This window comes from Stegodyphus dumicola, chromosome 9 (assembly GCF_044657685.1).
Source record: "Stegodyphus dumicola isolate Sdum_Otavi_A_Nest chromosome 9, ASM4465768v1".
Classification (NCBI taxonomy): Eukaryota; Metazoa; Arthropoda; class Arachnida; order Araneae; family Eresidae; genus Stegodyphus; species Stegodyphus dumicola.
The window spans coordinates 151,065,903-151,089,779 of record NC_140776.1 but is presented as its reverse complement, the minus strand read 5'-3'; the positions used below and the strand labels follow the sequence as shown (position 1 = coordinate 151,089,779).

The 23,877-nt window shown below is 34.8% G+C and overlaps 2 protein-coding genes across 3 annotated transcripts in view; both read left to right on the top strand.

Moving 5' to 3' along the window:
- The window catches only part of MED15 (mediator complex subunit 15), a 196,389-nt gene that overhangs the window by 56,927 nt on the left and 115,585 nt on the right, over nucleotides 1-23,877 (top strand). The gene's annotated exons all lie outside the window — the stretch shown is intronic.
- On the top strand, nucleotides 666-23,877 carry LOC146995513 (protein FAM200C-like). Its single transcript, XM_085824231.1, has 2 exons — nucleotides 666-744; nucleotides 21,994-23,877. The coding sequence occupies exon 2, from the start codon at nucleotides 22,000-22,002 to the stop codon at nucleotides 22,438-22,440; it is 441 nt and encodes a 146-aa protein (XP_085680357.1). The 5' UTR covers nucleotides 666-744; nucleotides 21,994-21,999; the 3' UTR covers nucleotides 22,441-23,877.

The following is a 23,877-nucleotide window of genomic DNA, read 5'->3' as shown; positions in this document are numbered from 1 at the left end:
ATTTCAGCGTTCATTAAGAAGAACATATACTAAATTTGCTTTTTCAAACATTTTGAAGCTGTTCATGTGGATTAATGTGTACAAAGAATAGTTGAGAAAATATAATGCAAACTACTTACTTTCAGTATTTAGAGCTAATTAATATGCAGATCGTTTATGTATTTCTTCAGCAAACGTTTAGTTACTTGTATTTTACATCATTTTTACAAACACCTGATTGCCATTATAGTATTTAAACATTTAAGAACTTTGTTGGTCGTAGTAAATGACTTCAGACAAATTTATTAATTACCACATTCGTGCACTGATTTGTATTGGTGATGTAGCTAATTCACTAATAACAGTTTATCTGAAATTATATTCTGCGTATGTTCAGGGTTCCAGTTTAATGAATATTTCATCCATTTATAAAAATAAAAAAATTCGATTTGAATAAGTAAAATGTTTATTCCCTATACTCAATAAGAGGTGCTTTTATTTAGCTTGAAGGAGTAACTGCAGCTCCAAACACTGCTTCAGTTACTATGTGCAGCTGTGTTTAGATAGGATGAAGCAGACTGTCTGTTAAATTTGTTCTCGGTTAAATCGGCTGTTATACGCCCGTTGCGTTTTGTGTTCTAATTTCGTTTCTGAGCAGATGTTCTTTTCCATATGCCCTTCTTATACTTTACCACCGCTTCTTCTGGCTTCTGCGTTTGATCACAGCTCATTTCGACTCTTAAATTATTTTTGTACTCCCAGTTTGTAAGTATGTTTAATGGTACGATGAGAAAAGAAAACCGATTTTTTTTTTCCCCCATTACTTAAAATTTACCTCGTCAAATGTTTTATAATGATTTTAACAAAATTTCATCATTTTAAAATTGTCTGGTACATTTTGAATTCATGCCTGATTAAAAAACATCTCTCAAGTAGTTCTAGGGAAACTTAAATTTAGTTAAAAAGATTTTTCCCTCTTATTCCAAGTCCTTAAACGCTGACATGAAGAGACCCATCAATAAATTGTAAGTGGGGGTTGAGAAAGTATCTGCCTGGTACCAGTGGTGACATTATACTTTTGCCTAGCTGTAACGCAGTGTTTTGGGGGAGCATCAGGAGATATAGAAAAGCTCTTTCCCTGCCAAAAACCTGTCAAAAAGACTTACTATTTCAAGCTGTGTCATAAAGGTCTGAGCCTTACCGGATTTCGGTCTCCCGAACTTCATCTCAGTCTGAAGGCTAATAGGTTTTAGACTAGTTGATCCTTTTGGCATTTTGAATGTATTTAACTTCGTATAAATTTCATTTTCGCGTAGAAGTTGATTTCTTTCGCCACTTTATTGTGTTTGTACATTATCATGTAGCAGTAAAATATAAATACTTTTTTAAATAATATTTGTAGAAATTTTTTAATTTTTTCGATAGGGAAAAAAGTTTCTAGTGGATTTAAAGAAATAAAATATTTGAACTTGAATTCCAATTTTTTGCCCCGTTTTTTATACGCACAATACATCTTTTTGTTATTGTATTATTTTCATCCTATATTTCAGCTGATTTCTGGGTGTGTCTTTTTTATTCTTTTGAGTTATGTGTGCAATAAATCTTTGCTTTTTTTTTTTTTTTTTTTTTGTATTGATGTTTTTGATGCCACTTAAGTTAAATGCTTCCCTTCCGCTGAAAATTAAGAGCAGTCTTTTGAATAATGCGTCAACACTTCTCCATACTTCAAGTTGCCGTCTTGCGCTGTTATTTTAAATTGCTGCAAATGGGACTACAGGGAAGCCATGCAAGTTTTCGGCAAACGTGAATAAGCCCAAGCAAGTAGGACTGAAACTGGCTAGCAGTAACTTAGGAGAATATCCAGTGATTTAATCGATATAAAAGAGTACTGGCAAATTTAAATTAAACCGATTGTTTTACGTTGAAAATGCGTGGTCATAAAATAAAGATTCTCACTGTGTCTACCTTTGAAACTGACTAATATTTCTGAAATCATAAATAAACATCCGTTATCGAAGTCACCTTTTTTAAGATGATAAGCCATTTTCACTTCCATGGGAAACCAAAATCTTCCAGTAGGTGGTTGTTATAGAAAGGGCTCATCTTAACTCATTGAATAATATCTCATAGCTTTTTATCGAAGTATGTTGTAGTTAAGATTGTTACTGATTCACACCCTTAATCAAAAATTGACCTAAATTCAGCTGCAGTCGGGCGGAGCAGATGAAAGGTTTTGCCACTGACTATCAAGGACTTTTTTGGGAGGGGGAAGGAATGTTGAACTGGAAACAGGAATTGTCTTCCTTCTTGGTCATCTGTATTTAATTAGTGGTTAATGAATTTCTTGTACATTTCGCTGCACTTTTTACCATGAACTCTCGGTCCTAAAATATTGCCTGAGGCACTACAATTGTAGAGGAGAGGAAAGACGCGAGGATTATAGTTGATGACTACGATATGGAGTTGGGGTCTTTTATAAAGGTACATGTATATCTGTAATGCTAATGTATGTTTTGAGTCGTATGCATTAGGTGGATACAAACGACATAGAAAGTTCTCTAGGTGAATGCAATCCTAAAAAGATCCCACTGCATTTTATCTGAAAACTTAAAAAAAAAGTTTTTAAAATTTAGATATTTGTACAAAATTGAAATCATCAGTATGAAACAAATATTAATTGCTCTTTCGTTTTCTGTTGTCTTCATTAAGATTTAAGAAGTCTCAGTTTACTGTGAAGAGGCATTACGCATGGGCAAAGGTGAGAGGAGCCCTGAAATGCGTTATTGAATTTCAGATGCCTTTATTATTATTCACTGCAATTTTATTTAAATTTCGCTCCTGAAATAACTGAACTTTCAAATATAGGCTTTAGAAGTTATAGAGTTATGTGTTTATTTCTTATATGCGAAACGAAAGTTTTATGTAAGTAAATAAAAATTGATAAAATTTTTGAAGATTTACTCTCATTGTTGACGAGAAAAGGTCTTGTGCATAAAAAACGACGCAACTTTGAATAATTGAGATACTAGTTTTGTAATTGAGTATTAAGCTTTAATGTTTATTATATTTAGCAGTATTGTTTGGATTCTTTTAATCATTTTGTCCTTATTTAGATCGGAATATTATGTCTGGTTATGACTTCCGCGTAGTAATGACAAAAGAGTTCTAATTTTTTTTTGTCATTACTTGCGCGGATGCCTTGTGTAGTTCTTAGTAGTTTTATAATTCTATCATTTGGTCTTTGAATAACAAAACGATTCTTAAATAATAGAATACGTACTATTTGTAAGTGATTTTATTATTACTTACAAATAGTACGTATTTCCATCTTTTCTCTCATTTTGTACATAAATAAATTTACAGTCGTGTAAATTTCTGTGGAGATTCTCTCCATCTCTGATATTAAAACAAAATAACGTAATCATACCCCCCCCCAAAAAAAAAAATACAAAATTTTTGTTAGGGAATTTTGTTTGTTTGCTTTTTAGAGAAAATTGTTCTTATATTATCTTTTCAGAAGACACGCGAATTATGGGAAAAGGTTTAAATATCATTGAAGGTCAAAAAGAATCAAAGCTGTTTTGAAATTCCTTCTTAAGCTTATTGTTCTTGGTATTTGAAATTAAATGTTAAATAGGATTCCCTCTTTTATTGGCCAATGTTGCTGTAGACTTCATATTGGAAATAAAGTACAGTGGCTGAACAAAAATATGGAAACACCTTGTGAAATGCATGTTTGAAAAGAAAAATTGATTTTAATGAAATATGTAGGTGGCGCTGGCGTTTTTGGCTACTGACGCCACCTATACAACTTCGTAAATGTGCTAAACACTTCAGTTGTTGTCGGAGTACTGTTATGTGAGGTTGTCATTGCATTATGTCAGAGTTAACAGACTTCGAACGTGGGCAAATTGTTGGAGCACGTATGGTAGGTGCTTCCGTAAGCAAGGTAGCCGAGGTGTTTAGTGTTTCAAGAGGTACTGTATCGAAGATCTATTCCGCATATTTGAAAAGCGGAAAAACATCATCTGCTAAATCACAGCGCGGACGAAAGTGTGTCCTGGGTGATCGTGACAGACGATCATTAAGGGCAATTGTGACGAAAAATAAGAAGACCACAGCTGCAAAAGTTACTGCTGAAATGAATGTTGTGTTACCGAACCCTGTGAGTACCAAAACAATTAGAAGGGAGCTTCATAAACAGGGAATCGCTGGCCGTGCTGCAATTGAGAAGCCACTCATCAGTGGTGCTAATGCCCGTAACAGGAAAAGGTGGTGTTTAAGTCATAAAGCCTGGACTATAGAGCAGTGGAAGCGAGTAATATGGTCTGACGAGTCTGCTTTCACATTGTTTCCCACTTCTGGCCGAGTTTACGTCTGGAGAACGCCATCTCCAGCCTATAATACAGACTGCTTTTTGCCAAGAGTGAAACATGGCGGGGGTTCTGTTATGGTTTGTGCAACCATATCGTGGTTCTCTGCTAGCCCCATGATAACTGTGTCAGGCACATGACTGCCAAGACTTATGTGAATATTTTGGCCGATCAAGTTCATCCCATGGTACAAACTTTGTTCCCCGATGGTGATGGTGTCTTCCAAGACGACAAAGCCCCTGTTCACACAGCTCACATTGTCCAGGACTGGTTTTCTGAGCATGAGGATGAGTTGTCCCATCTCCCCTGGCCACCACAATCACCAGAACCGAATATTATCGAACCTTTGTGGTCTTACATTGGAACGGAAAGTGCGTTCTCGTTATCCACCGCCAACATCGTTATCTGAACTTGCCACCGTTTTGCAGAAAGAATGGTATAATATTCCCTTGGCAAACATACAGGAACTGTATTTATCCATTCCGAGAAGACTGCAAGCTGTTTTGGATGCCAACGGGTTTCCTACACCATATTAAGCAAAGAAACATGTTCTTTTAAAGGTGTTTCCATATTTTTGTCCAACCCCTGTATCTAGTAGTTTTGTACCGCTGGGTTTCTCTCAAGGATCTGTATTAATCTGCATCTTTATCAACATAAATGACCTTAATTGTTGCGCTGGACTCGGTTGAGGGAATTTGTTGCCTTTGAATTGCAGATGATCTGGTCTTTCGGACATAGTCGCAAAAGTGCAAAGAGTGTTAATTCAGGAGACTCTTGGTGTTGCTCTTAGAATATTAGAAAAACTAGTGTAATATTAATAATATAGTTCTTAATATTATAAAGAACTCTAGATGGCAACGACGTAACGGAGTAATGCGCAAAGAGAAGAGGCTTCTTGTCGGACGCGAGTCGGAGAGAGAGTTGGGAAGCTCCGCTAGCGAGCTAACGTCTAGAGACTTTTTATTCGTCGATTGATGACAAGTGCCATCTTGTTTAACGTCTCTGATCGTGTCACCATCCTCGGATATCTCGTAACTATTTTATAAATGTATTAATTAAATTTTGTATTTTTTATGTTGTGAATAAAAAGAGATGCATCACCAAGACTAGTGTTACTTAACTTACAACTGGAGCATCCACGACAACACCTTTGTGTTGTTCTTAGAATATTAGAAAAACTAGTGTAATATTAATAATATGGTTCTTAATCTTGATAAGACGTTGTCTACACCTTCTCACTTGCACATACGAAATTAGAACCTGATATTTATTTCTTAAAGCATCGTTTAAATACATCTGACAAGTTCACCAACCTTTGGATTGCGCTTGACAATAAGATGAACTGGAAGTGCCACACTGAATATATATCTCATCAGTTTATTAAAAAACTGTCTCTTCTTAAGCGTCTCGCTGGTTGTCTCTGGAGATGTGCTTGCTAACGTTATACAGTTCTTATAAAGCTTTTATCCTGCCGGTCTTAACGTATTGCTGTAAACTACTGATTACTATTTCTAAGCAGCGCTTGAGTAAACTAGAGACTTTGCAGAATCAGGCACTTAGTTTAACTATTGGCGCTGTTAAGACCACGCTGATTGACGCAATGCTACTTTTAACCAATTGAGATCCTGATAAACGAAAGGGCAGCTATTTTAAACGGAAAGTTAATAAGAACTGGTGATCATCGAGACAATACCAATCTAGACTATAAATTTATAGTCTCAACTTGGCTTTGTCCAGGGACTCCTAAAACAACGTCCGAACTTTAATCTAGATAGTGAGATAAGGATCTAGTACGGCCGGCTAATCCTTGTGAATTGGAAGCAATAAATATTTGTTTGGAATTTTAATTGCCCAGCCTATAAAAAAGAACATCCTCCTGAAATCTTCCACAATATGACGCTGGAGACTAGAACTCCGATATCCGAAATCTGACTGGCTTAGAGTATACACCGACGGCTTATGTTCAGTCTGTTAACTAAATGTCGTTGCGGGAGTATTTTCTGGGTTATTCTCATTTTATCGGACATTTAAGCTCTACAACAACTTCTGATTAGAAATTTGACTTCTGTTGTGATAGTATCTGACTCGAAGGCAGCTATTCAGGCTATTGCTTCTGATGCCGCAGCTGCATCTTTAGGTGTAGAATTTATTTGCATAAGCTTAAGATGAAAATCCGCATCAACCTCCGGTGGATCCCGACCCACAGCGGTGTGGATGGTAATGAACAAGCCGATCTGTTAGCTAAAAAGGGATCCATGGTTCCACAGATGATTAAAATTGAGATTTCTTTTTCAACTTCTGAACATATTATCAAGCATACTTAAGCTTCTAACTGCCATCAAGACTTATAGTGCGTGGAAATTCTACAAAAGAATTGGTTGAAGATTATTCAGGAAAAATTCCGTAATTGGTCTTATCCTACAGCTGTGGCGACATTGCGACTAACTACTGGGCATGACCTGTTTCGCGTCGGTATCCTGCCTAGCCCAACCTGCCCACTAGGCAGTTATGGTATTATGGATGGAGACCATCTTATACGGTACATTGCAGTTCATCTTATGGAGTTGTAGGATTTCCCTTAGCACACTAACCCGTTTGTTTAATTTTGGTATCTTTTCTGAATTCTGTATTTCCGCTCGCATTAAACCTCGCAAATTAAACGGGTGAAAGAGAGTATTGAAACAGATGAAACGAATAGTTTAGTCGCCGGTGTAGGTTGCTGAGTCAGGCTGTTAGGTTAAGTTAAAATGTGAAGTCTACACTACTTCTTATCTTTCGAATGTATTGATAAATTTATCTCAAGTTCTCACCGCAAGTTGTCAGTAGTTTTTTTTTTTTTTTTTTTTTTTTTTTTTAAGTCCGTGCCCTTCTGTTAAAGAATTGTGATAAATAAATGGGCTGTAACCTTTTCCCTTCTGTATTCATTTTTACGCCTATGCGAAAAGTCGTCAAGTCGCACTCTGAGATCTAGACGCTTATTCGTACGATAGTAAAAAAGATTAGATCGTACAGGGTCAGTGACTTTACTTTTGTATTCTTTTTATGTATTTTATTATATTATGTAGTTCATGTCAAGTACCTTGCCATTGGTGGGGGGGGGGAACCTCTTGAAATTTTGAAAGCATTCAGGATATGATAGATTTTGTTGTTGAATAGATATAAACTTTGTGTTACGGAACTAGTATTTCATGTTGCCTTAACTTCACAGATGATGACCTAATAATCAACATTAAATAGTTCTAATTTATATTAATTGTGTTAATGTATCAGATTACTATAAATATTTAGTAATATATACCAATAATATTTTTAACTAAATTACGAAATTCCAGAAAACTAAAGGAAACACTCAAAAATTATTATTGGAAAGAAAATTGAAATGTATTAACTTTTTTAATTTATTTTATATAATATTTTTTATAAATTAAAAGACAAAAAAAAGCTCCTTAATTCACACGATGATAGTAAAAACGATTTTATTGTTAAATATATATATTCATTGGCTAGTAAAATGTAGGGGGAAGGCATAGGGTGCATCCTCAAGAAAATTGTGCTAACAGCGAACAGTTTTATGTAGCACCTTTGCAGGTTGTTTTCTGCTTGGACACTTTTCGTAACCAAGTTTTTTTCCCCAACGGCGGGCACTTGCCTATAACGGCACTAGCCACTTCTAAGGTCGGAAGTGGTGGCCATTTTATTGTGGAGGCACCTAATACCATCGTTACCTACCCCTTACTGTTATCTCCTATGAAGGGACAGGCAATTTAACATCCATGCCTTCTCCGGGATTTGAACCCGGGCCCTTTGATACCGCAGTCAAGCTAACCAATATACCGTCTGGGCGGGTCGTAACCGAAATATAGTAAAACGAAGCAATTACTAATAATTTATACAGGAAAAAAAAATTTCCCGGTCCTTTAAAAAAACTCGGATAATTTTATTGTTGCGTGAATTGTTTTTGCAAATTTTAGGGAATTTTCAGAGATCTCCGGAATTAAAATCTTCCCGCGATTATCAAATAAATACGGTAATTTAGGATATTTCTCCATTACTTTCAACTTTTTGAGATTATTTTTCATTTTTAAATGTTAATGCTATTTTTCATTTTTAAATGTTAATGCTGCTTTCATTTGAATTTACGCTTAAAAATTGCAAGTATTCTTACACGAAAATTCAAACCAAAACCTTTAATTTGAGATTTCAGGTCAGGTCCATTTTATTCCCTTCTGGAATATGCCTTTCCCCTTCCCCATAAAAGCAGAAATCATCTTGGATGTCTTTTTAAGCCGAAAACTGTACTAATGTAGAAGTGAAATGCTTGAAACTGTATTTTCGTAAAACTGGAGACACGCATATTTCCATGGATCAAGTAGTAAACTTTGTAAAGCGTTAGCTTCGTAAATTGGTAGCTGTGTGAAATAACAACTCCCTTTTAATTATTAAAAAAAGTAACTTACAATATTTTGAAAAAAGTTAAAATCAAAACTTGAACAGAAGTTTTTGAATAATAACCATACTGAATTTATATTAATGACGATGATTTGGATACCAGTTATTCATATTGTAATATAATGAACTATCATTCACGAAAAGCCGTAATAGTTACTAGAATTTCTAATTCTTGAAATCGATCAATCAGTTTGGTGTTCTTTCCCTAAAGGGTAGCGCTTTAACATGAAGACGGCATCTACCTAATTCGTATATTCGCTGCTAAGTTAAAGGACTGCTATTATGCTGGAAAATGATGAATTGGAATCTAATTTAATTATTATTTAATTTAGATTTTTGTTTAATAATGATAAAGTATTAATATTACTTTGTAGTAAATCCAGTAAAAAAGTTATTAACTTTTATATTTATGTGTTATAAAGCTGTTATCAACTTTTATTTATTTATTTTTAACTTATGTGCATTGTAAAGGACTTTTTTTTTTTTTTCCCCCCCTTCTCCTGTATCAGAAAAAACTTATCATGCTGGTCTTTGAAATTTTGGATTTAACACGAAATGAAGATTGCATGTTTTTTTAATAATTAATATTGGTCTTTATCTGTTGAATCTATTGATTTCGTTTTTATCTATTTAATGCTAGCTATGGGTCTTTTCATATAACAAGTGATGGATTTTTAACTATTTTAAAAGGCAAGTTTTACTAATAATATACCACTGTCTAGAAAACATAGATTAGAATTTATTTTATTTTGAATATTAATTTATCTGAAATTTATAAAATCTAATGGTATCACAGTATCCCCGGTCAGAAATTATTCGTTTAGTACAAGACTGGAATTTAGTTTGTGATTGCTTGTACCGCAGCGCCTCACATTAAAGTTTCTGCCGTTTAAAACTTAATTTCTGCAGTTTTAAACTTTTCAACACGTAAGTTCTTTATTGATTGATATCCAGTTATTCGCTGGCAATCCGAACTTAACGCATTTTCCAATTTCCATCTTGCCTTAATTATTGGAGTGAATCCAATTGTTGCATTGTTTGCATTCCGATGGTCCCATCATATATACATCATATAAATGTTGCTTGCGTTTCATCATCCCCCATCTCTTTCCCCCAGTGTTTACCCCCTTTTTTTTTTTCCTTTTTTCTTTTTCCTTTATTTCTCCTGGATTTCCAGCTCCCGATTGGGCCATTGCTATGCGTAGATGCAGCCAATCCTAACTGTACCTGTGACTGCGCCTGCTCTCTCTCTCGTTACTCCATCGTTCCTCTTCGAAGCGAGTTTGTGCATGGAAATATTTTTGGCGACAGATCGCTCTCTGCATTGGCGCTTAGACTTGGATTAAAATAATTTTTTCCCTTCTTTCTTTCGATTTTTGATTGTTGCGGATTCTTATTATATCTCTCGATTCGACTCTTCTCCTTCTGTTAGTTGTCTTGTACCCTGTTAGTTGGCAGTGGTGAAAAGGGGGTCGGAATTAGTCGGGGAAATACGGTTGTAAGAAGTGCGGGACAGCACTCAATTTCAAATGGCCAATTAGCTAGGACGAGAGCTGTCCTGTCACACAGAGTTGTGTTGCTTCTGTCTACATTTTTTTTTTTTTTTTTTTTTTTGTAAATTTACATATTGTTTTCTTAAAAGTTACTGTGACAAATTTTCTGCGTGATATGAATGAATTATTTATTTCATTCTATTACTTCAACTATGTATTCCACCTTTAGAATTTAAAATTGGCAGAAAACAATCGCTAAGTAGCCAAAGCGTCATTCACAACAAATGTTGCTTTCCCATATTGCAAGATAATATATATGTAGTTAAGTAAGATATTTTCTTAGAATACTAATACAGATTTTTTGTAAAGTTTAACGATATGCTAGTATGTTTTCGAGATTTAATTTACTGTGATTTACTGATTTAATTTACTGTGAGCGATTATACTTGTCTGAGGTGTTATTTATTTTATTTTATTTTATTTTTAACCCAGAAGGGCTATTAACTTCGTTTTGGCATTTTCTGGCGTTTCACTTTTCAAATTGTTGCCACCAAATATTATCGCCCTGTAAACGACCAACTCTGCTTGACAGCATTCTCCAGATCTCCCAATTAAAGAGTAAAATAGCTAGCTGCTGTCCTTTGCCTTTTCATTTTCAGTATAGACCTTGCAATATCTTGAGAAGCGAAATGTTTTAAAGCGGTGTTTCTTAAAGCGTCATTTGGTCATTAACACCCCCACCGCTTTTTTTTTTTTTTTTTCTGTGCCTGAAGGACTATTGCTTTCTTTTTGCGATTTTGCGTCGAATCACTGGAAATGTCCGTTTCACTTTTCAAACTGTTGCCACCAAATATTAGAATCCTACATTATATTTGAAGAAATTAAGTAATGAAGAATCTGCGTAAATGTACGTATGTTTCTCCATTGTGATAAAACAACAGTACCTAGAGCCATCAAACTTTGAATAACGTACGTCTCACCCGAATATGGGCATCTGGAAGCCCAAATTTGCAATTTGTTTTACTATCTATTTCATATTTTGTAAAGCATTTATGAGTTTTTGATTAAGAAACTCAATGATTCCAAAGCGAGCAGTGGCAACACTGTACGGGAAAAAAAGGGGGGGAACCAATTTTATCTCCAGCACGCGAGACCTGTGTACCGAAATTCTAAAGATATGCTGTTTTAAAATTATTTTGTGATATTGCTGTTGAATTGAATTTTATGGTCTAAGTGCAAAGACCGTGATATTTAATAAAGTTAGCACACAAAACATTAAAAAGAACAGGCCCCTTTGGGCATAATATAAAATCTGAAATCTTTCAGATTTTATTATTATTATTCTCGTGTATTTTTATTTATTTAATAATTTTAAGTTTATCTCGAGAAAAATGATTATTTCGAATAGGATAAAATTTCCTCTGGTCATTCCGTAATATAAGTATTAAATGAAGATAACACATTGGTTGGATTCTTTTATTATGGCAAAGCGCATTGCGATTATTGTTTATTGGAAGGGATGCCTTCTTACGAAATTTCCTTATACAAATTGGTTGATATTTGTTTGACTTATCAGAAAAATCAATCAGACCTGATGCGGCCAGACCACTGGGAATAAACCCCGGTTCGAATCACAGGTGTTCTGCTGCATTAGCCACACGGTCCCTGGTCGGTTGTAATCAGTCCATATAGTTCAGATTTCGGGGTTAATTAACCGTAAACAATGTAATCATAGTGTGTTAACCTTTGAAAACTGTCAATTACGAATTTTTTATTAATCATTACGATTGATTTTTAAATCGAAAAATAATCTTCCAAGTAAAGTTTTTTTTTAATTGTAGTTTTATTGGTAAGATTTATTTTAGCCAACGTGTTATTTTTATGTTAATTCTGGCCTTTTACTTCAATTTTTCATATGAGCCTTCACCAGTAAACAAATTAGTTGGAATTTAAATAATGAGCAAATGCTTAATTCAGAGAGGGAAAGCTTTGTCACCAGAAAAGCAGTTTATTTCCTGAAACGTTCACCTGTATATTGATCTGATTTCAGTGAGCGATCTTTTGAATTTTTTAGCACTGTGGCGGGTAGAGGGAGCCTTGTTGATAGATATTGAAGTTATTTTTTGTTTTGTATGTATTTAGATATTGGTATTTCTGTTAGCAATACTACAAGACGTAGCTTTTAATAAACCTTTTAGGTAAGTTTTAGCCTTTTCTTTTAGGTTAATTGAATAAGGCAAAGTAACTCGAAGACTATCTGCCTATAGGGCAGAATGCCTTCGTGGAAGACTTTTCAAAGGAAATTGACTCGTATTTATTTTACACATGGGGAAAATCACGAAAACTCTCATGCATACAACCCATTCTTTGAGATTCAAGCCTCGTGTCAGTGTTCAGCTTAAAGAACTCTTGTCTGAGTTCTCTAAGTTCTAAAGCTCCTGGTTAAGTGCGAACATCGAAAGAATGAGCAGGTCAGACAGAGTGTAGTTTAGTAGTTAATTAGGTTTATCGTAACAAATTTATCGACTTTTAGAAGTTGTTAAAAAAACAACCAATTAAATTTAATTAATTGAATATAAACATACATTTATTGGGTGGATCGGAAGACCTTGAAAGTAAAGTGACGTCATGTTTTTCAATGATACACTGCTACTTAAATTTTTCTTTGATAATTTTAGTTAAAATTCGTCTTTGTTGACAGCCATACAATTTAATTTTTAGTAACATATATGCAAAAATATCATGGAGTGTATTTATTTTTTGTGCGTTTAACTAAAATTGTGTGACTGAAGTTTAATTTTTAAAATTCATATAAATAAGACGTATTTGATAATATCCGAGAAAATTCTCCTGGAAGGTGCTCTGATGTCGCTTAATTAATTTTATTTATTTTTATTATGTTAGTGTGCTGTGTATAAAAATTATTTCTACTTGCTCCAATAAGAATAAAATTTACTAAGAATTCGTAAAATTTAATTATTTGAAGCCATAAAAGTTTATTTCTTGTAGGACGGGTTTTTTTTTTTTTTTTTTTTTAGTTCTAATTCATTAAGTTTTCGTAGTCCTTACTAGAAGCCGGACAAAATCCCTGTTTGTTTTCTTCTCCTTTAAATTCCTACATCAGTTGGAAAAGCAGCTTTCTTATATCCGCTAACATTGTTTGCTGAAACTTCGCATGTATTTTGTAATTAAAAATGCATGTTCAAAAGCAAATAACATAATGTCAGGTTACTTTTGAAAATTTATTTTAATTCTTGCTACTATTTCTATCGTTATTTTGAGAATTGTAATTTATATCCTTTATTTGCACTTTTCAGGTAAACACTGCTGACGTCTAATTTTTCTATTAAACTTCGTAAATAGTGTAATGTGCCTCATAATTTTATGTATGTTTATAAACTGAAGCAATATTATCTTTCTTATAAGAAAATTATTTTGAATTTTTCGTAATGTAAGTAATTAATTCTTAATATTTCATGAGTCACTATTATATGGTAAAATGTAAGAATGAATGAATGAATGTAATCGAACAGCAGAACAAAAGTGAATAATAAACTAGAAAAAGGGGGGAAACGATTCATTAAAAATTTGATTTACCAGTTAACGATAAGTTCGAATTTTAAATTTTGACAAACCGAAGTTCTGTTTTATTTCATTCTTTGAAAGTTTGCTTTATTGAATTTTGTTGTTATTTTAAATTTTTCTCTTTTTACGTAAATTTTCATAAAAAACTGCTATTTTGACTATGCTTTTGTTTTTCGTTATTCCAGAATCGTTTAACATAACTGTTGAATAAATTCATTTTCTTTTTTTTTTTTTTTTAACTTTCGTGATAACTATGTAAAGTATTTCTCCCGCCTTCCTAGCGTGCCTTCGTGGTGTAGTAGTTCTACACGCTGGACCGGTATTTCAGAGGTCCGTGGTTCGATTCCCGGATTTGCTAATTTTTCATCTTGCCTGCTTCAAGGAAAAAAAAAAGCCCAATGTTTCTACAGTGGCGCCCGAACTAAAAGGGTGTTGGACGAGGATTCTCCACATCTAGGATTTGACGATTGGGTCCCTTAAAAAAAAACCCCAATCGCCCTTCAAAAGGGGGAGTATGTAAGGTATTTCTCCCGCCTTCCTAGCGTGCTTTCATGGTGTAGTGGTTGTGCACGCCGGGCCGCTATTCCAGAGGTCCGTGGTTCGATTCCCGGCGAAGGCGTTTGTTAATTTTTCATCTTGCCTGCTTTTAAAAAAAAAAAATACCTAATGTCTCTACAACTATTATTAACTTTTTAAAACTTTTTGATTAAAAATTTAAAAAAAAATAACCTTATTGAATGTTTTAAAAAAATACTGAGGGTTTTTTTTTTTTTTAATATTTTTAAATACTTGTTTTTTATACCATAATACTCCGAATTTAAGTCACACTTTTAAGACGTAAAATTAGAGTACGCCTTAAGCTCAAAACGAATGTCTTAATATCTTATTTCTGATGATCTCCCACTCCACAATGATCTTTTAATTTTTATTTAAGCCCAAAGGAGCGTTAGCTCAGAAGGGCTATTAATTTCGTTTTGCCATTTTGCGTTGGTTCACTATAAAAGTGTGAATCATTTTTCAAATTGTTGCCACCAAATATTAGAGCCCTGTATCATATTTGAAGAAATTAAGTAATGAAGAATCTGCATGAATGTATGTATGTTTTTTGCACTGTGGAAAAACAACGGTACCTGGAAGCATCCAATTTTGAATAACATAGTCCTCCACTCGAATATGGGCAAATTTGGAATTTGTTTTATTATCTATTTCATATTTTGTAAATTTTTAACGAATTTTTGATTAACAAACTGAACGATTTCAAAGCGTTCCATTAACATCGCTTGTATCTTCAAAACACGGATATTTTATGCAAGAGGTTTTTATTATTATTATTATTGCTATTGAATTGAATTTTATGGTTTAAGTGCGGAGTGCATGATGTTTAATAAATAAAGGTAACACAAAAAGCTTTGCACGAACGCCTCTGTGGGTGTTTATTTAACGTTTCGTTTGTAAATCATTTTTTATAAATAAATCTGAAAATTTTCTGATTTTATTTATTTTATTTTATTTTTTAATGATGTATCACTTATGATGTAAATGGTACTTAACATGATGTGCACTGATACAGTAATGAAGATCAGAATTCAAGTCCGAAAGTGAAGGTGTAGAATGTGATAATATCCATGTAGGTTCTCTAATGCAGCGGTTCCCAACCGCTGTTCCGCGGCACACCAGTGTGCCGTCTGAAGCACCGTGGTGTGCCGCCGGGTCTGGGTGTCACGGTGCTGTTCGCCCGCTATAACTCCTCCCGTCACTCCCCCCGCCAGTGTCATAGGTGGTCACGGCGCTGTGCAGTGCTATAACTCCTCCCCCTGCCAATCTTGACAAGTGTCCGCCGTGTCCCCGCCCCCATGAGACGCAGGCAGACGCCTCACACAGTGTCAGAGAGACAACGGCTGCTATGAGGAGAGAGACACTGATACTGCAGTGATGGACAAGTTTTTGAAAAGGAAAGAACTGGACTCTGAACAAAATCTGGAGCCAGATGAGAGCCAGAGTATGAGTGGGGGTCAAAAGAAAGCAAAGATGGTTAAATTCTCTGGCGCAAGGCAATATAGCGAAAGCTATATTTCAGTTGGATTTACTTTCACTGGAGATGAACACAAACCAACTCCACTGTGCGTGGTGTGTGGTGAAAAGCTAGCTAACAGTGCTATGGTCCCAAGCAAACTTAAACGCCATCTCCAAACGAAACACCCTTTGCTTCAAAACAAGAATGTGGACTATTTTGTTCGCCTGCGTGACAACATGGAGAAACAGGCAACTTTTATGAGAAAAACAACAAAGGTAAATGAAAGAGCTCTTAAAGCTAGCTATCAAGTTGCTTAACTTATAGCCAAGACAAAAAAGTCGCACACTGTGGCAGAGACATTAATACTTCCTGCCTGCAAAGCCATTGTAGAGGAGATGCTCGGACCTGAAGCAGCAAAGGAAATAGCCAAAGTCCCTCTCTCAAACAACACAATTTCCAGACGTATTAATGACATGTCTGCAGACATCGAAAGTGTGGTTTTGGAAAAGATCCGTATCAGTGAGAAATTTGCATTGCAACTTGACGAGTCTACTGATATCAGTGGACATGCTCAACTCTTATCTAATGTGCGTTTTGTTGATGGTGATGCAATTAGAGAAAACTTCTTTTTTTGCAAGGTATTGCCAGAAAAAACAACAGGAGAAGAAATTTTTCGGGTCACATCAGAATACCTTGAACAAGGAGGACTTAAGTGGGAAAACTGCACAAGTGTCTGCACCGATGGAGCTGCAGCCATGGTCGAGCGCACCAAAGGCTTTGTAAGCAGAGTGAAGGAAAGAAATCCAGATGTGATTATTACGCATTGTTTTTTACACCGCGAGGCCCTCGTAGCCAAGACTTTACCATCAGCCTTAGTTCATGTGTTGGATGATGTTGTGCGCATGGTAAACATTGTAAAGTCACGACCCATGAAAAGTCGCATATTTGCAGCTTTGTGTGAGGAGATGGGAGCAAAGCATAAAACCTTGCTGTTTCATACGGAGGTCCGGTGGTTGTCGCGTGGCAAGGTCTTGGTTCGTGTGTATGAGCTGCGGGAGGAACTTAAAGTGTTTCTGACAAATGAGGGGTCAGATTACGCAAAGCAGCTTGCAAGTGATGAGTGCTGTGTAAAGCTGGCATACCTGGCAGATATATTTCATCATCTGAATGAATTGAACACCCGAATGCAAGGCCGAAATGAAAACCTGCTTACAAGTACAGATAAAATAAATGGATTCCGTTCAAAGGTGCAACTCTGGCATCAACACGTGGAAAGTGGCAATCTTGAAATGTTCACACTCACCATGCAATGGCAAAGTGTTCACACTGCTGCACTGTGTGAGATAATAGTTAAGCATTTAAAAACTCTTGAGGAGAAGTTGTCATTTTATTTCTCTTCAGTCTCCACTGAATGCCTTGACTGGGTTAGGGACCCTTATAGCTCAGCATCAGTTGTTGGAAAGGAAATGACTTTACAGGAGCAGGAGGAACTAATTGAACTGAGACAAAATTGTGGTTGGAAGCTAAGATTTGCTGATCTACCTTTGGACAGTTTTTGGTTGGATACTGCCAAGGAGTTCCCCCTTCTGGCAAACAAAGCTATTTTGACATTGCTCCCTTTTTCCACTACATATCTGTGTGAGATTAGCTTTTCAAGCATGATTGCTATGAAAACCAAATACAGAGAGAGAATGAGAACTGTTGACGAAGAGCTACGTGTGTGTCTTTCTTCGATTCCAGCCAGAATACCAGCTTTGTGTTCAGCCAAACAGGCCCAGGTTTCGCACTGAAAGTATTTTATAATTTTTCACTATTGTGTTTACTTAATATTTCATAATAAAGTAATTATAAAATACTTTCTTTGTGCTTATTTGATTCCTATTCAAGAGAATTACTTTATTATAGTCAATATAGGCACAGAGTTAATTATTTAACATTTTCTAATGGTGGTGTGCCTCGTGATTTTTTTCCCCGCGACAAGTGTGCCTTGGCCAAAAAAGGTTGGGAAACGCTGCTCTAATGTATTAGATAGATTATTATTTCTGTTAGTATCTGTCTAAGTAAATAAAGATTTTTTTTTTTTTTTTAAAATTTTTAGTACCTATTTAAAACCACTTTTATTTTGCATTATTTTCTGAATTTTCTAATTTCAAAATCTTACTGTGACTTAGATTCAAAAGAAGCACTTTATTTATTTATTTATTTATTTTTCAATTTAAATTCGAAGTAATGCGGTGTTATTTTATTTTTTGAATTTAATAAACACTAATTCAGAAGTCAAACAGCAAAAATCAGCGTTATATTTACAAAATTTTCACACGACTAGTTTCGATGGTTTTACCGAACCACCATCCTCAGCTGCAAAACCGCAAATGAACAAGATAGGAAATAATGATTAGATAAGATAAGAAAGCCTGGACAAGAATAAGCAAGTGGCGCCATCTGTTGGTGAAACTAGAACTAAAACATAATTTCTTTAAAGGCCGAAGGCAAATTTGGATTGGAATTAGGATCGTTAACTAGAACAGAAAGATTTTTATGAATGTAAAATGCCTCTAGAAAATCCAGTTCTCCAATGGAAGATGTTTTTTGAATAATTTTGGCAGCAGAAAAACTGAAAGTGTGGTTTTCGGACCAACAATGTTGAGCAACAGACGACTTCTGTGTTTCCTTTTTTCTAACATGTGCCTCATGTTCCTTGACGCGAAATTTTAAGGATCTCTTAGTTTGGCCAATGTTAATTAAACCACACTGGCAAGGAATCCTATAAATACCCCAGGAATTCATATCCGGAATGGGGTCCTTGAGTATGGAACTCGGAATTTTATTGATGGGAGAATAAACAACCCGAAAGTTAAATTTCTGCAAAATATGTGCAACTTTATAGCTAATTGATGGAAAGAAGGGAATGACAACAGAATTTTTATAATCTCCTAAAACAAGAGTGTGCCTTTTAGTGTGTTGAGACGAGAATTTTCTAACTGCTTGATTAATAATGTTGGGTGGAAAGCCCCTGTCAATAGCTATTGCTTTTAAATAATTTAGTTCTTCATCAAGAGCTAGTTTGGAGGAGCAAACTTGACGAGCACGGAAAACATAGGAATAAAATGAAGCTAACTTTTGTTTAGTCGGATGACATGATTTAAAGTTAATTTAAAGTTGATTTAAGTTTAATAAACACTCTACGAAAAGTAACATTTTACTCAAATTAACCTAAAGGAATGCTTGTTAAAGTCTTTTCTTTCTTAGAATGAGAAGTACCATCTCGTTTGTTGAGTTATATTGATTATCTCCTTCCGTGTACTGCTTTATATTATAGTTTGTTAACTGTTTAATTGAAGTAATTCCGCACTTTAGTTTAACTGAGGTTTAGTATGTTGAAAAAAAAAAATTAAATACTTACATATTTTCTCGTGAAATCCCGCCAAAACCTGCGCCAAGGAATCTGGTGAAAGTTTGATGGAAAGGATTGCTTGTTGTGTAGTTAGGTAATAACATGTCACGCTTTATTTGATTTAATAATTAAACGATACACATTACGAATATAGCATACAAAAACTTCAATAACTATGATGTCAAGCTTTGAGATTATCTGACAAAGAAAACTAGCGCCACTCATTCCATGAAATCTAGCATTAAAACTAAAATCTAATGTCATTCAAAACTAGCGGTCAAAAAGTTTGTTGTCTTCATCTCAGTTGAACTGTAACAGATTGGAGCAATGTCCTATTCACAGACGAATCTATATTCGCCCTAAAATCCGCAGATAAGCATATGAGGGTCTGGAGAGAATGAGGAATGTGGAATTGAGTCCAGAGAAGATCATCGAATATCACGTAATTCGGAGATTGTGAGCTGGAATTTTAATAGGATGCACATCTTTAAAGAGAATTCCGTGGCGGCTGCACGGTATCGAGATGAAGTTCTACACTCTAGTGTGAGGCATTGTGTTCAGTATGCATAACCGTCCATCCTAAAATGATAAGATTTTTATTAAATACAGTAAAAATGTCAAGAGAAAGAAGAAAAATATTTTCGGACTTTTTTCGTTTTTCCTCCCTTTATAAATATTTCCATCTAAAAATTAAAAGTCATGTTTTTGTTTATTTATTTATTAATATGAAGCCTTAGCATGAATAAATTTTCAAGGAAATGAAAATATGCCACCTAACGAAATAGTCTTCAAAAACATATATTATTTTACACTTTCAATGACGAATTTTCTCCGTTGCTTTCCCTAAATTGGCAGGAAATATCCTAAGAAAAAAATAGATATGTGAATGAAAGGATGCTGACAGTCGCTGATGTGTAATAGATCCGTTGTTTGAAAGTTAAGTGAATATATTAACAAACTGTTTTAAATGGATGCTACTGCTAAATATCGCTTGAATTATAAATCTTATTTAAGAAATGAGTCAAATAAGCTGGGTCTTCAGATTATAACAGTTTTAATCCTGTGATATCTTTCAAGAAAATTTTTTATTCGGGGCTTCAGGGGATGTGAATCACAGTTCAAAGTTATTGAAAATATAATGAAGTAAAATTTTTAGGGATCATATACAAGTATTTCTGGAGATAGCTTAAGGTAAAAAAAGTTATCTGCCCAGTTCTCAAATTATGTACAGTTGCGTTTCCTAACGTTTGTATGGAGTGTTACATGTATCAGTTCTTGTACAATACTGTTGAGTGCGTACGTGTTCGTAATGGATTGAATGCACAAGTCCGGTAAAAAGTTAATAAAATTTATTCCTATCACAAAAAATATAACAAAACGCTGGATTTTTCCTCAAAGATGTTCGTACAATATTACGCACTAGCTATATTTAAAACCACTAAACAGAATACAATCCAAAGCGCAGAGAAAGCTAATCCTATCAACTACTACTGAGCTGAGATGTCTTTCTCCGACTTTTTAATTGGTCGCGAGAAAGTTCTGGTAATTTCTGTTTCTCGAGATTTCTAACGGTTACTCCTTTCAAGCTGTTAGGGATATTCTGTGATACCATACGGGAAATTTCTATATTCGGCTATGGAACCAGGAAGTAAAAATTCTGTTCTTGCTGGTATTGCGATACCGTCTTGAATTATGATTTTGTGGACAGATTTAACTCCTTCATCATTAATTCCGAATAGGGCTATGTCCTCAGAGGCAGAATGCAATTCGTTATTTTTAAAGTCCAAAGAAAAATTGTATTTCCTTAGAAAGTCCAATCCGAGTATACAAGGATTTGTAATATCTGCCACATATGCTGTGTGATGGCAAGCGGCAGTTCTAAAGGTGATGTTAACGTTTAATTTTTCCCTCGATGTCGATTTTCTCGCCGGACACAATCTGGAGGGTAACGCAGGGCGGCGTCCAGGTAAGTTTACGTTTCAGTTGTTGAGCCATATCTTTTCGGATGATGGTAACGTTAACTCCGTTATATTGCATGGAATTCCATTGATATGTCTCGTAATCAAAATTCCTTTAGTGCCGCCACTCATTGCAGAAATCTGAAACGCTTTAAAATGGAGCTTCTTGCTAGGAGCGGTCTTAACATCCGTGTCCTGAGGTATTCTGCAGTTCCTTCTTATGTGGCCTTCGCCATCGCAGTTCCAGCACTTTAGGGTTGGTTTCTTGTCACTAATATTCCGTCTCAAGGCATTGAGTTGTCTGGTTAAATCATATAGAGCAGTGTTTCTGAACCTGTGGTTCATGGACACCTTCGAGGTCCATGGGTCATATTTTGGGGGTCCGCTGACTGCTCCTAATTTTTAAAATGTTTGCATTAATATTTAAAAAAAACTTTTTTTTGTCACGGGCAACCTCTGTAAATCGTCTGTCTGCCATTTCTCAATAATAGAAACCTCCACAATACGAGGAAAAAAACATTCGCAAACCATATAAAATTTGAAATTTTTAGAAACACAAAGTAGCCTTTGAATTTTACTTCACTTGGAAATAAAGTGACGTTAAAATCAGTTCCGCAAAGTTCTTGCAAATTTTTAAAACAAAATATTTGTTTTACTTTTTCATAAGTTGTAATTAAAGTATTTTTTTTTTTTAGTGTCTTAATGTTTGTTCTTAATGTTTCATTTGATTATTTGATATTTTTTGTAGCCCAAAATGTCCAAAAAAAGGAAGTATGATGAAAATTATGTAAAATGTGTATGTGGATTCTGCTGCGTGAAGGAATCGGACGGTGTTGAAAAGCCACAATGCTTTCTGTGTGAAAAAGCTTTAGCAAACGCTGGTAGGAAACCGGCAAAATTGATAGAGCATCTCAAATCTCTTCATCCTGAAAATGCATCTAAAGATCTAGAATTTTTTACAAAGAAGAAAGCCCAGTTTTCGAAATCTGGAACATTAACCAAACTTGGATTTGGTATTTCACAAAATCCTTTAGTTGAGGCATCTTTCAGAGTTGCATATCGTATTGCCAAAAGTAAGAAACCGCATACTGTTGGAGAGACATTAATTAAGCCATGTGCGCTGGAAATGGTTGAATTAGTTCGTGGACTGGAACAGAGAAAAAACTTGAGGCTGTTCCATTGTCCAAACATGTGATACATTCAATAATAGTTGAAATTTCTTGCAATATCTTGAAACAGATCATCGATGAATTGAAAGCATCGCCATTTTTCTTTGGTATGCAACTGGATGAAACTACAGACATCTCGAATTGTAGTCAACTTATTGTTTTTGTTCGTTACGTGTCTGCTGATACTATCAAAGAAGAATTCTTATTTTGTGAGCCTCTTTTGCAAACTACAAAGGCAGTTGATGTGTTAGGGATTTTAAATGTTTTCTTTTCCAAACAAAAACTTTTTTTGACTGGAAACAAAAACTTCATTCACTTTGTACGGATGGAGCACCTGCGATGCTTGGCAATAAATCTGGTTTTGCCGATTTGGTAAAAAAGAGGCTCCTAATTTTATTGTTACACATTGTTTTTTACATAGACATGCACTGGCTACAAAAACTCTTCCAACCAGCTTAAAAGAAGTATTGTCAATAGTTACTAAAACTGTGGATTTTATTAGAAGTACAGCTCTTAATCATCGTCTTTTTAAAACACTGTGTCAAGAAATGAACGAAGAACATGAGGTACTTCTGTACCACACGGAAGTGCACTGGCTTTCACGAGGGCAGGTTTTGAAACGTATGTTCATGTTGAAGACAGAAGTATCACTTTTTTTAGAAGAAAAAGATAACTCACTCTTCGAATATTTCAAGAAAAAAGATTTTATATGTAAATTGGCTTAACCACATGAACGATATATGTCTTTCAATTCAAGGGCCTGATACAACAATTATGGATGCCACTGAGAAACTACAAGCATTTTTATTGAAAATGTCACTTTGGAAAATTAGAATTCAAAATGGGATATATGCAAACTTTCAAATGTTGAAAGTGCTTTATGAAAATGGATCTCGGAAAGATAGTTTGATAGAATAACTTGAAAAATGAAATCTGTGAACACCTGGGAGTACTTCAAGTTTCATTTGAAAAATATTTCAATTCGGATGGAATAAATATAAAAGATGAGTTGTGGATTCGTAATCCTTTTCTTTGTGATATTGACTGTATCGATGACATGAACCTTGCCAAATATGAGCTAATTAATTTGAAAACAAAGTCCTTGTTAAAAATGGATTTCGATTCAAAAACTCTTGGAGAGTTTTGGTCTTCTTTAAGAGAATCCTACCCATTGCTTGTAAAACGAGCTATGGCAGCCATTATTCCGTTTGCTACAGTATATCTTTGCGAAGCGGGATTTTCCACACTTGTCACAATAAAAATAAAACATCGAAATAGACTGAATGTCGAACATGATATGCGCGTTGCTTTGTCGAAAACCATCCCTCAATTCAATCTGTTAATCAAGGAAAAGCAGCAACAGTCTTCACATTAAAAATTGTAATTTCTTCAAATTTTTTATACTAGTGAAATAAAAATATTAAAATAAATAAATAATAAAAGAGAATATATTTTGTAATAAA